This window comes from Oryx dammah, unplaced genomic scaffold (genome assembly GCF_014754425.2).
Source record: "Oryx dammah isolate SB20612 unplaced genomic scaffold, SCBI_Odam_1.1 HiC_scaffold_14, whole genome shotgun sequence".
NCBI classification, from domain to species: Eukaryota; Metazoa; Chordata; class Mammalia; order Artiodactyla; family Bovidae; genus Oryx; species Oryx dammah.
The window spans coordinates 42,033,636-42,046,343 of NW_024070198.1; the positions used below are offsets into that span (position 1 = coordinate 42,033,636).

At 54.9% G+C, this 12,708-nt stretch overlaps 1 protein-coding gene across 1 annotated transcript in view; it reads left to right on the forward strand.

The window, feature by feature from the left end:
• Positions 1 to 4,619: 4,619 nt before the first annotated feature.
• The window catches only part of GPR26 (G protein-coupled receptor 26), a 32,789-nt gene continuing 24,700 nt past the window's right edge, over positions 4,620 to 12,708 (forward strand). Inside the window, exon 1 of the mRNA XM_040254959.1 lies at positions 4,620 to 5,287. Coding sequence (XP_040110893.1) covers positions 4,620 to 5,287 — 668 coding nt within the window. The remainder of the gene's footprint in view (positions 5,288 to 12,708) is intronic.

Here is a 12,708-nt window from a genome sequence, read left to right on the forward strand (position 1 = left end):
CCTTCCCTGGGCCCCTTTCCTGCTATGCCTGGACTGTGGGGGTTGGGACAGCCATGGAGACTGTGGGGTGAAGGCCCAGAAAGCCAGCTCCTCTGATAACCAGAATGTGAGCGAGAGGCTGGATGATCCCGTTGGAAACTCTGCTCAGTTGATTCTGCTTGCCCAGCTGGAGGGCTGGACCAGGAGGTGTGCAAAAAAAAACCTGCCTGGGAAGGAACCACCAGTCCGAGAGTGGGCAGCAGCTGGCAGCAGAGAGAGAGAGAACGCTGGACAGTGAGTCATGGCCCTGAGCAAAGGGAGCATCTCTGGGTCACTCCTTGACCCTCCGGGGTTCTCTAGGTCACATGAGGTAGTGGGTGTGTAAGTGCTTAGAAAACACAGACCCGCTGGGAGACTCAGGGATGTGTCCCTATAGCAGTTAGAGGTTTCAGGGCCTGGAAGCTGTCATCTGAAAGGGACTGACATTACTGTCCTTCAGTCTGGCATTGGGCTGGCCTCTAGAATTCTCCACCACCTGCCTTTTCAGCCTTTCTGCTGGCCTGCCTTTGCTCCAGAGCCACAAATACACACCAGGCTTAAGCCTCTGGGCTCACATTCAGGCACCTCCCTCCCCTGGAACACAGGTTTCCAGGGTTCTCCTCCACTTGCAGAAATCCAGAATCCTCCATTCCCCAAAAGGATATGTCCTCTGTAGCTACTTCAGTGAGACCTCTCTTGGGGCATTGGTGACACTTTGTATAAACCTTTCCTATCTGTCTAAAGATAGCTGTGAAGAGGACCACTTCAGTGTCTAACATCTCATTGTGGTTTATGAGTCATGCATGTCTGTATTCAAGCACATGTGTGTGATAAATACAATGGGGAGAACATGTTTTAATGTTCAATAGATGTGGATTCCCATTCACATGATGACTCTACCTTCTTAATTTACTTATACTGACTTATTTATGGGGCTTCCTTGGTGGCCAAGATAGTAAAAAATCTCCTGCAAGGCAGGAGACCCAGGTTCCATCCCTGGGTCTGGAAGATCCCCTGGAGAAAGGAATGGGTATTGATGCCAGCTTGGAGTGACCTTGAGCAAATTAAGGACCTTTCTGAGTCTCAGCTCCTTCACTTCGTCAAGTTGGGATCATGATATCTGTGTTGAAGGGTTGAGGCAAGGATTCCCAAAGATATGTCTGTGTATCTGCCTCTGTGTGGAACTATAGTAAACCATCAAAGCGGGTGAGACTCAGCCCTGCTGAGCCCTCCCTTGGGGCTTAACGACAGCACTTAATGACTCGTGTTAACACTGTCATGAATATCCCATCACTTCTCTCCAGCTCAGAGAAGCATGACATGCAGATCTGGCCACAGTGTAGCCTCCTGGCAGGACACTCCAGGCCCTGAAGATTCATCTCCTGGTCATGTGGGCCCCCTTTCCTGAGGAGCAACAGAAACCCTGTATCAAAGCCTGGACAAGGACAGGCATCCTGCTTCCTCGGTGAGCATGACCTCATTGCTGGTCTGGAGCTGTCAGACCTGTGCTCAGTGAAGCCCAGCCTGGGAGCTGAGGACCTAGTCCCTAAGGAGACCAGCCCTCCCACAGCACCCCCACCCCCAGCTGGCTCCACTCTGGGAGAAGGAAATATTGTTCACAACCAGAAGAAAATGAGCTTCTTTTCTTTAATAAACTGAGTTAAAATGTTCTGAGCAGCTTTCTGCCATTTTAACCTTTCAATGTTGCCTTTAAAATTTCAGAAAGCAAGTGATTTTCAAAATGATGTGTGGTGTGTGTGTGATCCTTGGTTTATGGTTGCTGTGCCTGGTTACCTGATCACCAAGATCATTTTGATGTTGCAAAGTTGAGGTACTTTCTAGTTCCAGACCAAGGACACTCACTTGAGAAAGTGACTGAGGACCTCTGGAATGTGCAGAAGGGGTGCAGTCTATGGAGTTAGAGATGCTGGCTTCATCCCTGACCACTTTTGTCACTTAATCTTTTTGAGTCTCAGCAGCTTCATCTCAAAAATGTGGATGAGAAGCTTTTTTTTTTCTTGTCATTGGGCAGAGATGAAATGGAGTGCAATAATGTTTGGACGTGTCTTATAAACTCCACTATGCCGTAAGAGATTAGTTAACACTTCACTCTGCAATTCCTACACACGCTGGTGACCCTCCAGCAGGAAGCTCCAGGCCAAAGCATTAGGCCACCGCTGGAGGATGCACCACGTGATGAGTTGGCATATAGCCCCGCCACCTGACCGCTTCTCCTGGACTTTGCTCCTCAGGGCATAGTCATGGACCTCCCTCATCAGTATCACCTGAACAGCTCACTAAGAATGCAGATTCCCAGACTGACCCTTGAAGTGTGACCCAGGAACCTAACTCTTAACCAGCACCCCAAGTTTCTCAGGCAATTCTGATAAACCCTGAAGTATAAGAAGACTAGACCCAACAGTGCTCAGAGCAATGTATTTAGCTCACACATTTATTCCCCAAACAGTACCTGGTCACCTGTCTCCTGCTAGGGGCTGCTTGTGGGAACAAAGTCTTTGGGAGCAGGGGAGATACGCAAGTGAATATCTCACTCTGATGCCAAGTATCTAATGAAGACATAGCCAACCCTGAAGTCAGCAGGCCACGTGATGGGCCAAGCGATGAGGAGATGGCTGGCTTCCGGTTCATTTCCTCCTCTGGTGGTCAAAGCTCTGCACACACAGTGTCTTAGTTATTTCTTACCAGAACCCTGAGAGGTAAAGAAGGACAATGAGGCTCCTTGAGGTCTGGTAACTTGCCAGGATCCTGTGACATCAGTGGTGTGTTGGTAAAAGTTCAGTCACAGGGTAAGATGGGAGCCCTGATCTGCACACCCTCCCCCTGGGATCTTTTTTTTTTTTTTTTTAATTTATTTAGTTTTGCCTGCACTCCATCTTCGTTGCTGCACACGGGCTTCCTCTAGCTGTGCCGCGTGGGGGCCCTTCTCCAGTTGCGGTGTACCAGCCTCCCACTGTGGTGGCCTCCCTTGCTGCAGCCTGCGAGCTCCAGAGTGCAGGATCCGTAGTTACGGTGCTCGGGCCCAGCTGCCCCTCGACATGTGCGATCTTCCCGGAGCAGGGCTTGAACCTGCGTCTCCTGCACTGGCAGGCAGATTCTTAGCCACTGGATCACCCAAGAAGCCCTCCACCTGGGGCCCGGACAGAAAGAGAGGAGGGCCACAGTTGGGGCATGCTTCCCGGAGGAGGAGCTGGGAGCCTGCTTGCTCAGAGTTCTCAGGGTCTCCACCAAGCCACACCAGCCACCCTCCTGCCCTTTTTCTGAAGGGTTCCTGCAGGGTGTGTCATTCAGGTCCCTTGCAGACTGGAACCAGCTGCCCCACCAGAACCACAGCACATGGTGTGTGGGCTGGCAGAGGGCCACAGGGGAGCCTGGGCTGGGAGTGCTGAGTTATCAGCCACCCCAGGGCTCTGCTGAGACTGGCCTTGGACAGGCAGAGCCATCCATCCACCTGTGAGCGCTCAGGGCCAGATAAAGGCCTCTCTGGACTAGGGGATGTCTCAGCATCACACCAGTAGGCTTGAGGATGCGGCCGAAGCCCAGGCTGAAGGGCGGTTGGAAGACAGCCCCGTGAACCAAGCGCCCCCGGAGTGTAGCTGCTGCCCCGGGGACAGGCTGGGGAGGCCCTGGGAGACAGCAGGGGCCAGGGCCTTGATCACAGAGGTTGGAGAGAGGTGTGTTCCTTCCCATTTCCGCAAACGGAGCCCTCCTGAGCTCTCCCCGCTCAGCCCACAGAGGGAGAAACTTCAGCACTGCGAGGCTCCGAGGGACAGGTGAGGCAGGACCTTCCGGTCCACGTCTGGCCAGGCTAGCGCTGGGGCTCGGATGGGTAGCCCTGAGGCATGAAGGTGCCCAGACATCCCTCCCTTTTCTCGGGCAGACTTCCTTGACTCAGCCTGTCTTTGACACACATTCGGGGAGGATTGGGGAGTGGGGGTGGGAGACAGGAAGCTACCAAGAGCCAATCACCCCGCACCGGAGCCTTCAGGGCTGGTTCTTTCTGAGTGTGTGTGCGCGCGCGCTCGCGCGCCTCAGCGGGGAATTTCTGTGATAGAAGCAGCCAGATTTTGGAGTGAGCCAGACGAGAGGAGAGGGAAGAACAAGAGGGGAGGAGAAAACTGGTGAGGGGTGCGAGAGACAGACGGAGAGAACAGCAGTGGGTGAGAAAGAAAGCACAGCAGAGGCGAGAGAGAAAGTGGAGAGGAAGGCAGAGAGGAAGGGCGAGGAGAGCGAGCAGCGGAGAGACGGGAGGCAGAGAAGGCAAGGTTGCAGGAGGGGCCGCGGAGACCGAGACGGAGCGCGGAGGGATGGGGTGAGAGGCGGCCGCCGGCGCCCGCAGCCCGGGATCCGAGGGCGCGCAAAGCTCCGGGTTCGGCGGCGCACGGGCGCTTGCCCGGGAGGTGGCGCCGGGCTCCGGGGTGGCCGCGCGCCCTCTCTGGGGGGCGGGGGAGTGGGGGAGCCATGGCGGCGGGGACCGGGGGGCGGGGGGCGGCGGCGCGGCCGCCGAGGGGCTGAGCCGGCGGCGGGCTGCGCCATGGCGGCGCGGGGCGGCGGGCCCTGAGCGCCAGCGGCGGGCGCGCACCATGAACTCGTGGGACGCGGGCCTGGCGGGGCTGCTGGTGGGCACGATGGGCGTCTCGCTGCTGTCCAACGCGCTGGTGCTGCTCTGCCTGCTGCACAGCGCCGACATCCGCCGCCAGGCGCCGGCGCTCTTCACCCTGAACCTCACGTGCGGCAACCTGCTGTGCACCGTGGTCAACATGCCGCTCACGCTGGCCGGCGTCGTGGCGCAGCGGCCGCCGGCTGGGGACCGCCTGTGCCGCCTGGCCGCCTTCCTCGACACCTTTCTGGCCGCCAACTCCATGCTCAGCATGGCCGCCCTCAGCATCGACCGCTGGGTGGCCGTGGTCTTCCCGCTGAGCTACCGCGCCAAGATGCGCCTCCGCGACGCCGCGCTGATGGTGGCCTACACGTGGCTGCACGCGCTCACCTTCCCGGCCGCCGCGCTCGCCCTGTCCTGGCTCGGCTTCCACCAGCTCTACGCGTCCTGCACACTCTGCAGCCGGCGGCCCGACGAGCGCCTGCGCTTCGCCGTCTTCACGAGCGCCTTCCACGCGCTGAGCTTCCTGCTCTCCTTCGTCGTGCTCTGCTGCACATACTGCAAGGTGCTCAAGGTGGCCCGCTTCCACTGCAAGCGCATCGATGTGATCACCATGCAGACGCTCGTGCTGCTGGTGGACATCCACCCCAGGTGAGGACGTGGGGCAAGGGGACTCGGTGGAGGAGCGGGGTGGGATCTTTGTCGGGGAAGGGAGGTCCTTGACGCCTCCCATGCTCCATCGTGCAGCTTTGGGCAAGCTCCTTTAACACCGAGCCTCTGTGTCCTCTTTGGAAAATTGAGGTAGGAGAAAAGGCGCAACGTTGTGGGTCTCAAGACGGGTGCTTAGAGCATCAACCAAGCAGGACCTCCCCAAAGGTGGGTGAGATATGAATGTATACAGTCCATGACTCACGGGGATGGAAACCGCAGAGAATCGGAACTTTGCCGGACTTGTTTTGCATGTGTAGTGTTCAGTTTAAGCAACAGCATATACGGGAAGGCAGTGATCTCTGTTCACTGCTGAAGGCCTTTGCATGGCTCCCATCAGGCCCTGAGAGCCTGGCCGGGATGCTTGGGGTGCTGCTCAGAGCTCTTCAGACAGCAGCGTGCCGCTCTGCCGGCTCTTTCCTTTCTCTGGTGCCTGGCACTGCCTCTGTCTCCTGCTCGTGTGTGTGTGTGTGTGTGTGTGTGTGTGTGTGTGTGCAATAGAGAGAGGGGGGGAGGGGAGAGAGAGAGTCCTGGGCAGCCCCTTCCTCTGTGGTCCTTAAAGGAGCCTCTGAAGGGCTATGGCGGGGTGTGTGTATGGGGGTCCTCTTGCTCCTCCCAGACAGCGTCCTCTGGTGTCTCCTGGACTTGGAGTCCCTGCAGAGGGAGGGTGTCATCCTGAGACTCCCATGGTGAAACCTGTCCACCCACCTCCATCCTCCCCTGGCTGCTGTTTCTCAGGAAGGCAGCTTAGGGTGGGCAGTGTGGGTTAGGGTGCCTCCACCTCCCCACCCCCACCCCAGCAAGTCCTACCATCCCCCCCGCCCCCCCGCCTCTCAGGGACAGAAGGCGGAAAGACTCAGCTGAGCTGTCCTGAGAGCACCTTGGCTTTCCTTACGAGGAGAGGGGAGTGAGGAGGGGGACAGCTGCTGGGTCCCTGTTCCATAGACTCTGCTATTTTATGTCCTGACGCTCTGGACCCTTGAAAGGGGGTTTTGGTGTCAAGATGGCATGAAAAGTGAGGCAGGCAGAGAGGACCGGTGCATGGGAGGCCAGGGGCCAGGGAGGGAGCTCTGTCCTCAGGGTGCGAATGCCTCCTGGGCCAGGGAGAAGCAAGCTCCTAGGTGAGGGGAGGGGAGTCATTGTGACCGAAGGCTCCTTCAGTTCTGAGTTATTTTGTGCATGAGCAAAAAACAGAGAAGACCTTGAGCTTCACGCTGTCTGGACACAGAAGGGCATGTAAGCCTGTGCTCCCTGCTCCCCTCAGGATGGTCCTTCCAGATTACATGCCGGCCCAGAGCTTCTAGTTGCAGAATCTTCCTCCCAGAATCATGTACACTACGTCTACTGTGAAAGACCAGGGCGTGTGAACCATGTATGACAATGTGTGAGCTCCACACACACAGGCTTACGTGCTCGTGTGTCAGCTGCCTGTGTAACGGACCACAGGTATGCACCGACACAAAGGCTCGCCCTGCCTCGCGGCACGTGGCCATGCATGGGTCAGTATCACCTAAGGATCCCCTTCCCATCACCCTGGGGTGAGAGGACCTCACTGGAGAAGGTGCGTCTTCCCTAGGACATTCATGGGGAGCACTCTAGAAGCTGTAGGCAGTGGTATTGAACTCCCGGCACTTGAACGAGTGAGCCCACTCGTCAAGAACCTAACAGAGGAGGAGGGAACCAGCTGGGAGAGGAATCAGTTCTTCTTTAGACCAGTACAAACCCCATCGCCTCTCTCCCTTCAACTTCCAGAACAGGACGACGGTGGTTCCTTTTCAGCCCATTTAAGATACTTCTCAGTCATGTCCACCTCTTTGAGACCCCATGGACTGTAGCCCACCAAGCTCCTCTGTCCATGAAATTTTCCAGGCAAGAATACTGGAGTGGGTTGCCATTTCCTCCTCCAGGGGAATCTTCCCAACCCAGGGATTGAACCTGCCTCTCTTGCATCTCCTGCATTGACAGGCAGATTCTTTACCGCTGTGCCACCTGGGTCGGCTCCAATTTTGCAGATGTCTAATGGACTCCAGGTCAGACACCATGGAAAGAGCTCCTGGGGGAGTCAGGAGAAGAAGCAGCTGCTCTGTTGGCCTCTGGGCCTCTCTTCCCTCCTCCGCGCCCCGCCCAAGGGGATGCTCCTCACTTCTGAGCCCCAGGAAGCCCTGAGGAAACCCTCTCCCCAGAGCCCTGGGGTCCTGCAGGGCCAAGGAGCAAGGGCAGCTGGCAGTAGGGAGAGGAAGGGCTTCTGGGGGATGGTGGGAGGGATTGCCTTCTGCTGATTCCAACAGGCCCCGCTGGCGGAGCCTGGCCGGAGGTTGCAGAGGAGTGGGCGGGCGCGACAGCACTGTCCCTTCAGTGGCCACAGCCTGCCCTTTTCTGTGGGGTCCACTCCCAGAGGGAGAGCGTGAGTGCTGGCCTCACAGGAGGGCACCGGCTCTTGGACAGTGGACCCTTAGGCTTCTTTTTTGGAGGCTCCAAACTCATCCTCCCCACAAGTGAGAAACGGCACAGTTAGCTCCGGGGTAGTGGGGAAGGAGGCTGCCCCTAGGCCCCCCGAACCTCTGGCACTAAGGCTTCAGACAGCTTCCAGGGCCAGTTGGTGCCAGGAGCTGGGGGAGTCCAGTCCTGATCAGTAGAAGTCAGGCTTCCTTGTCCAGGGTGGCAAGTCACGGTGAGTTTGTTCACTGGAAGATTCCCTTCACAGCCACCACCCTGCTGGCCTCCTGGGACTTCATTTTGAGTTTTCCCTGAGGCCCAGGGTGGCATTTGTCAGGAAGCTCCCAAGTGATGCTGGCTCTTCCTGCAGAGCGTTTGACAGGGAGAATGACAGGCTGGATTCCTCTGCTTCAGCACCACCTCAAGGTCAGGGACTCTCAGCTCTAAGTTGAATCAGGGACCCTGAGAGACCCTCTCTTCTCCCATCTTTCTGGAGTGGTCTCTCGGGTTACTGCAGTCACAAAGGAACTGGGAATTACTAATAGTTTTTACCCACCTGGGCTCTAACCAATCAGTCTACTGGGTTCAGTTCTCCCAGATCACAACTTGGAACCGATTATAGTCAGATCCTGTCGCTGGTGCCCTCAGGGATGTGGATGGGGAGCCCTGCTGGGGGGCCCTGCATGGGGACCCCTGGTGTTGATGCCGCAGCCCTGCTCTCCGCGTCCAGCTGACGGCGCCACTCACCGGCACAGGTTCATGACTTCAGACTGGACCTTTGGTGAAACATACGCATGCTTGTGACCAAGGGCTACAGGGTGAGAGCTGAGCCAGAGGGTGTCAGAACTGTGCAAAGTTAGATGGAAGGGCCCTCCCCTGTGCTGTTGATTTTGTAGATGAAGAAGTTGCGACCTCCAGGGAAGAGGGGGCACTTGCCATATTTAACAGATCTAGATTGTAGCTCCACCCGGGTCTGCCCCCAAGGTTTATGGATTATGTGGCAATAGTGCAAATGGAATTTCACAAGCCATCTACATGAATATTGAGAATTTCTAAATTCAACTTCAGTTCAGTTCAGCGCAGTTGCTCAGTCGTGTCTGACTCTTTGTGACCCCATGGACTGTAGCACCCCAGGCCTTCCTGTCCATCACCAACTCCTGGAGTTTACTCAAACTCATGTCCATTGAGTCGGTGATGCCATCCAACCATCTCATCCTCTGTCATCCCCTTCTCCTCCTACCCTCAATCTTTCCCAGCATCAGGGTCTTTTCCAGTGTGTCAGTTCTTCGCATCAGGTGGCCAAAGTATTGGAGTTTCAGCTTCAGCATCAGTCCTTCCAATCAATATTCAGGACTGATCTCCTTCAGGATGGACTGGTTGGATCTCCTTGCAGTCCGAGTGACTCTCAAGAGTCTTCTCCAACACCACAGTTCAAAAGCATCAAGTCTTTGGCACTTACACACTGTTAAATGAAAGATATTCTAGCCTTCTGCCTTGAGAAGTACACATTTATAATGCTTTGCAAGGCTGGGTTCAAACTGAGGGTTCTCAGGCTCCTCGGACGCGGTGGGGAGAGCAGAACTGGCCTTGTGCACACAGCCCGCCTGCCTTGTCTCCCAGCCTGGCTCCCCCAGCACAGAAAGGGGCCTCCGGTGTACGAGGTGGACACAGCAGGATCTGCGTCCATATGTCACTCACAGATGTCATGTCTCTGGTCTCCAGCCAAGCACAGAGGTGGCACAGTCCACCCTTAGGAGAATGGGGCCAAGGGTGATGCTTGCACACCTCCAGGAAGCAGGACCAGGGTGTTTGGGCAAAAAATTCCATGTCCCTAGAGCTTGGTCTGGGCTTGCCAGGTGGCACTAGTGGTAAAGAACCAACTTGCCCATGCAGGAGACACAAGAGACTTGGGTTCTATCCCTGGATTAGGAAGATCCCCTGGAGGAGGGCATGGCAACCCACCCCAGTATAATTGCCTGGAGAATCTCATGGACAGAGGAGTCTGGTGGGTTACTGTCCACAGAGTTGCAAAGAGTGGGGCATGACTGAAGTGACTTAGCACACACACATACACACACACACACACACACACACACACACAGCTTGGTCTAGGATGAAGCGTGTGGGTTCTGAGTGTGCCCATCCCCTTAGCCCTGAACTCCTCATTTCCTGGGCAGGCTTGGGTCCCTCAGTATCCAGGGCCCAGGACAGGCCCCTGCTTTTCAGGTCTCAGGGCAGGACTGCTCACACCAGTCCTGACCCCAAACTCGAGGCTTTTCTCCACCATCAGTCAACCTGTTTCCTGGCCTTCTGTTTCATTTTCCTAAAAGCCAGAGGGCAAATCCCGATGTCTCTCTGAGTCCTGGGCCAGCTACTGTCCTCTGGGGGTCAGTCAGGACCCACCCCCCACATGTTTTAGCCACAGTCACCTCATGTACTGACTTTTCAGATCTCCCCAGGATAATCCATCCCTCTGCCCCATTCCTGAAGCCTCCTGGGGAACATGTCTTTGACCCCACATGTCACCTGGAGAGCCCATCTTCTTTTGGTTCAAGGGAATGCTGTGTCTTGTCACAGCCTTTGGAACCAGCTGCGCCCCGCCTCCCCCCCCGCCCTACCCAGCACACACACACACATACACACACACACACACACACACATTGGCACTGTGCTTGCACTCTGGGCCAACGAACCTCGCCAAGACAGCTTCTGGCCTCTCAGCCTCTGCACCGCATGGGAGCCCAGACTCAAGCTCAGATCTTACCTGGCAACAGTCGCTAGTCGCTGTGTGCTCTCTCTCATAAATATAGGAAGAGAAATTTTGCAGTGGGAGGGAGTTTGGGGGTTCAAGGTAGTGCTGGGCCATAGTCATTGTTTCATAGATATATGCTGAATGAATAATACTTAGGATCCACACTGAATGAGCGCTGACTCTGAGTCAAGCACTGTCTTAGCTCCTTCCGGGGTGTTTACTTAGTTAAACTCAATAGGATCCTGCCACACAGGTACTTGCATTGTCCCCATTTTAGAAACGAAGAGGCTGATGCACAAAGAGCTGTGTAACTTGCCTAAAGCCACACAACAGGTCAGTACAAGAAGGATAGACTTAAGCCCAGAGGTCTGGCTCTGGTGCTGCTTGTGTGCTGACCACTCAGTATTAACCAGAGAGGACTCTCGGCCATGGAAGGGTTCACAGCTTGACATTTTATTGATAAGCCTTGCTTTGTCTGAAAGGCTCAAGATTCTGAAGTCTCAGCTTTAAAAAAAAATCTGTGCTAGAGCAGATTTCTACTATCATCTCTTTTGATAAGGTCACTTTAAAATGATTGAGTATTTATTTTCTTAAGGGTTGTTCATTAATTCAAATGGCATACTCTTGTTACGTTTTTCTGGGTACAAGATGTTGAGCTTCGTAGTGTGGGAACCCAGAAAAGGAATGTGTCTGCGGAGTGCCTGCTGTTTAATCCTTCTCTCCTGTACAAAGCTTTGCAGGAACAGATAAAATGAATTCCCCACAGGTTTTTACAATGACGACTGACCTTGATCATGCTAGCCTCTGAAGGGTCTGTTTTATTCCTCAGAGAGTCCCTGAGATGTTTCCGTTTATCCTTCTGAGGACCTTCAAAGCTTTAATGAATGTCTGTCTTTAAATATTCCTCAAGGCTCAGGGGCAGGATTGTCTGCTGTGGTGGGAGGAAGAGATGCTGCTCTTGGGGAGACAGATGGGTCCTCAGACCCTCAGCAGGAACCCAAGTGCCCCCTCAGGGGCGGGGTTGGGGGGTAGAGGAAGCTTCTCCCTCCTCCAGAGCTGGGTAGCAGGTGAGTCACTTCTGTCTCTGCTAAGTGGATGCTCTAGCTATAGGCCTAACTGTGAAATCCACCTCCGATAAATGAAGAACTGGATTCAGAGAGGCTGAGTGACTTCCCTGAGGCCACACAGCTGTGAGGGCACAACTGGGACTAGGACACATAGTCAGAGCTTGCTCACTGATCAGGGTTACTCTGCAATGTCTGAGAAATGGAAAATATGGGTGGAGGTCACACCCCGGAAGAGGGCCAGCTTCTAGTGTCACCACCAGCCTCTCTGGTGCCCCTCGATGAGTCATTTACCGAATGACTTTGATCCTCACTTTCAAGGAGATGTCCAGGATCCTCTGCTCCTCCCAGTGGGTGAGTGTACTGTGATGACTCGGGACTCCTAGCTCACGCCCCACACCTTCTGCAATTCCTACACTGATCGTACTGAGAGTTTTGAGAGACGGATTTCATTATTAAAACAAGCGGTGTTGTAAAGAATGTACCAGACACGCCGCAAGGGTGACTGTTATTCTGATTTGCCTGGGACTGTGAGGGCTCCCAGGATGTGTGACTTTGAGGCTGAAAATCAAGACTGTCTCAGGCAAACTAAGACAGGCTCATCACCTCACTGCACCCAAATCTCCAGGGTGGGGACCCATGCCTTCTCTCCAAGCCCGCTTGTATCTGCACAAGTCACAAGAGCCAGAGGTCTTTGTAAGAAGATGCTACAGACACCCAGGTGTAAATGGAAAGTGGAAAGATTTACGATGACTCTTGCTGTGTGACTTTAGGCAAAATTGCTCTTCTGTTCTCTGCCTTCTTGGTTGTATGCTTCAGATTTTCTGAATGAGGTGATGTACACACATCCCCAGGGAGGTGCAATGACCCCAGTGAGTTGGCAGGTGACACTCAGAGTCAGATGACCCGGGTTCAACTACTGCTATCACGTAGGGAGACCAACCATCCTGGGTTGCCCGAGATGGAGAGTGGTCCTCAGATGTGGGATCCTCGGTCTGAAAACCGGACAGTCCTGTGTAAACCATCCAGGCTGCAGGACTTTCAGTACTAAACCTGGGACAGTCCTGATTGCCTGGAGCAAGTTGGTCACCCCACTGCCACCCTTCTCCCAA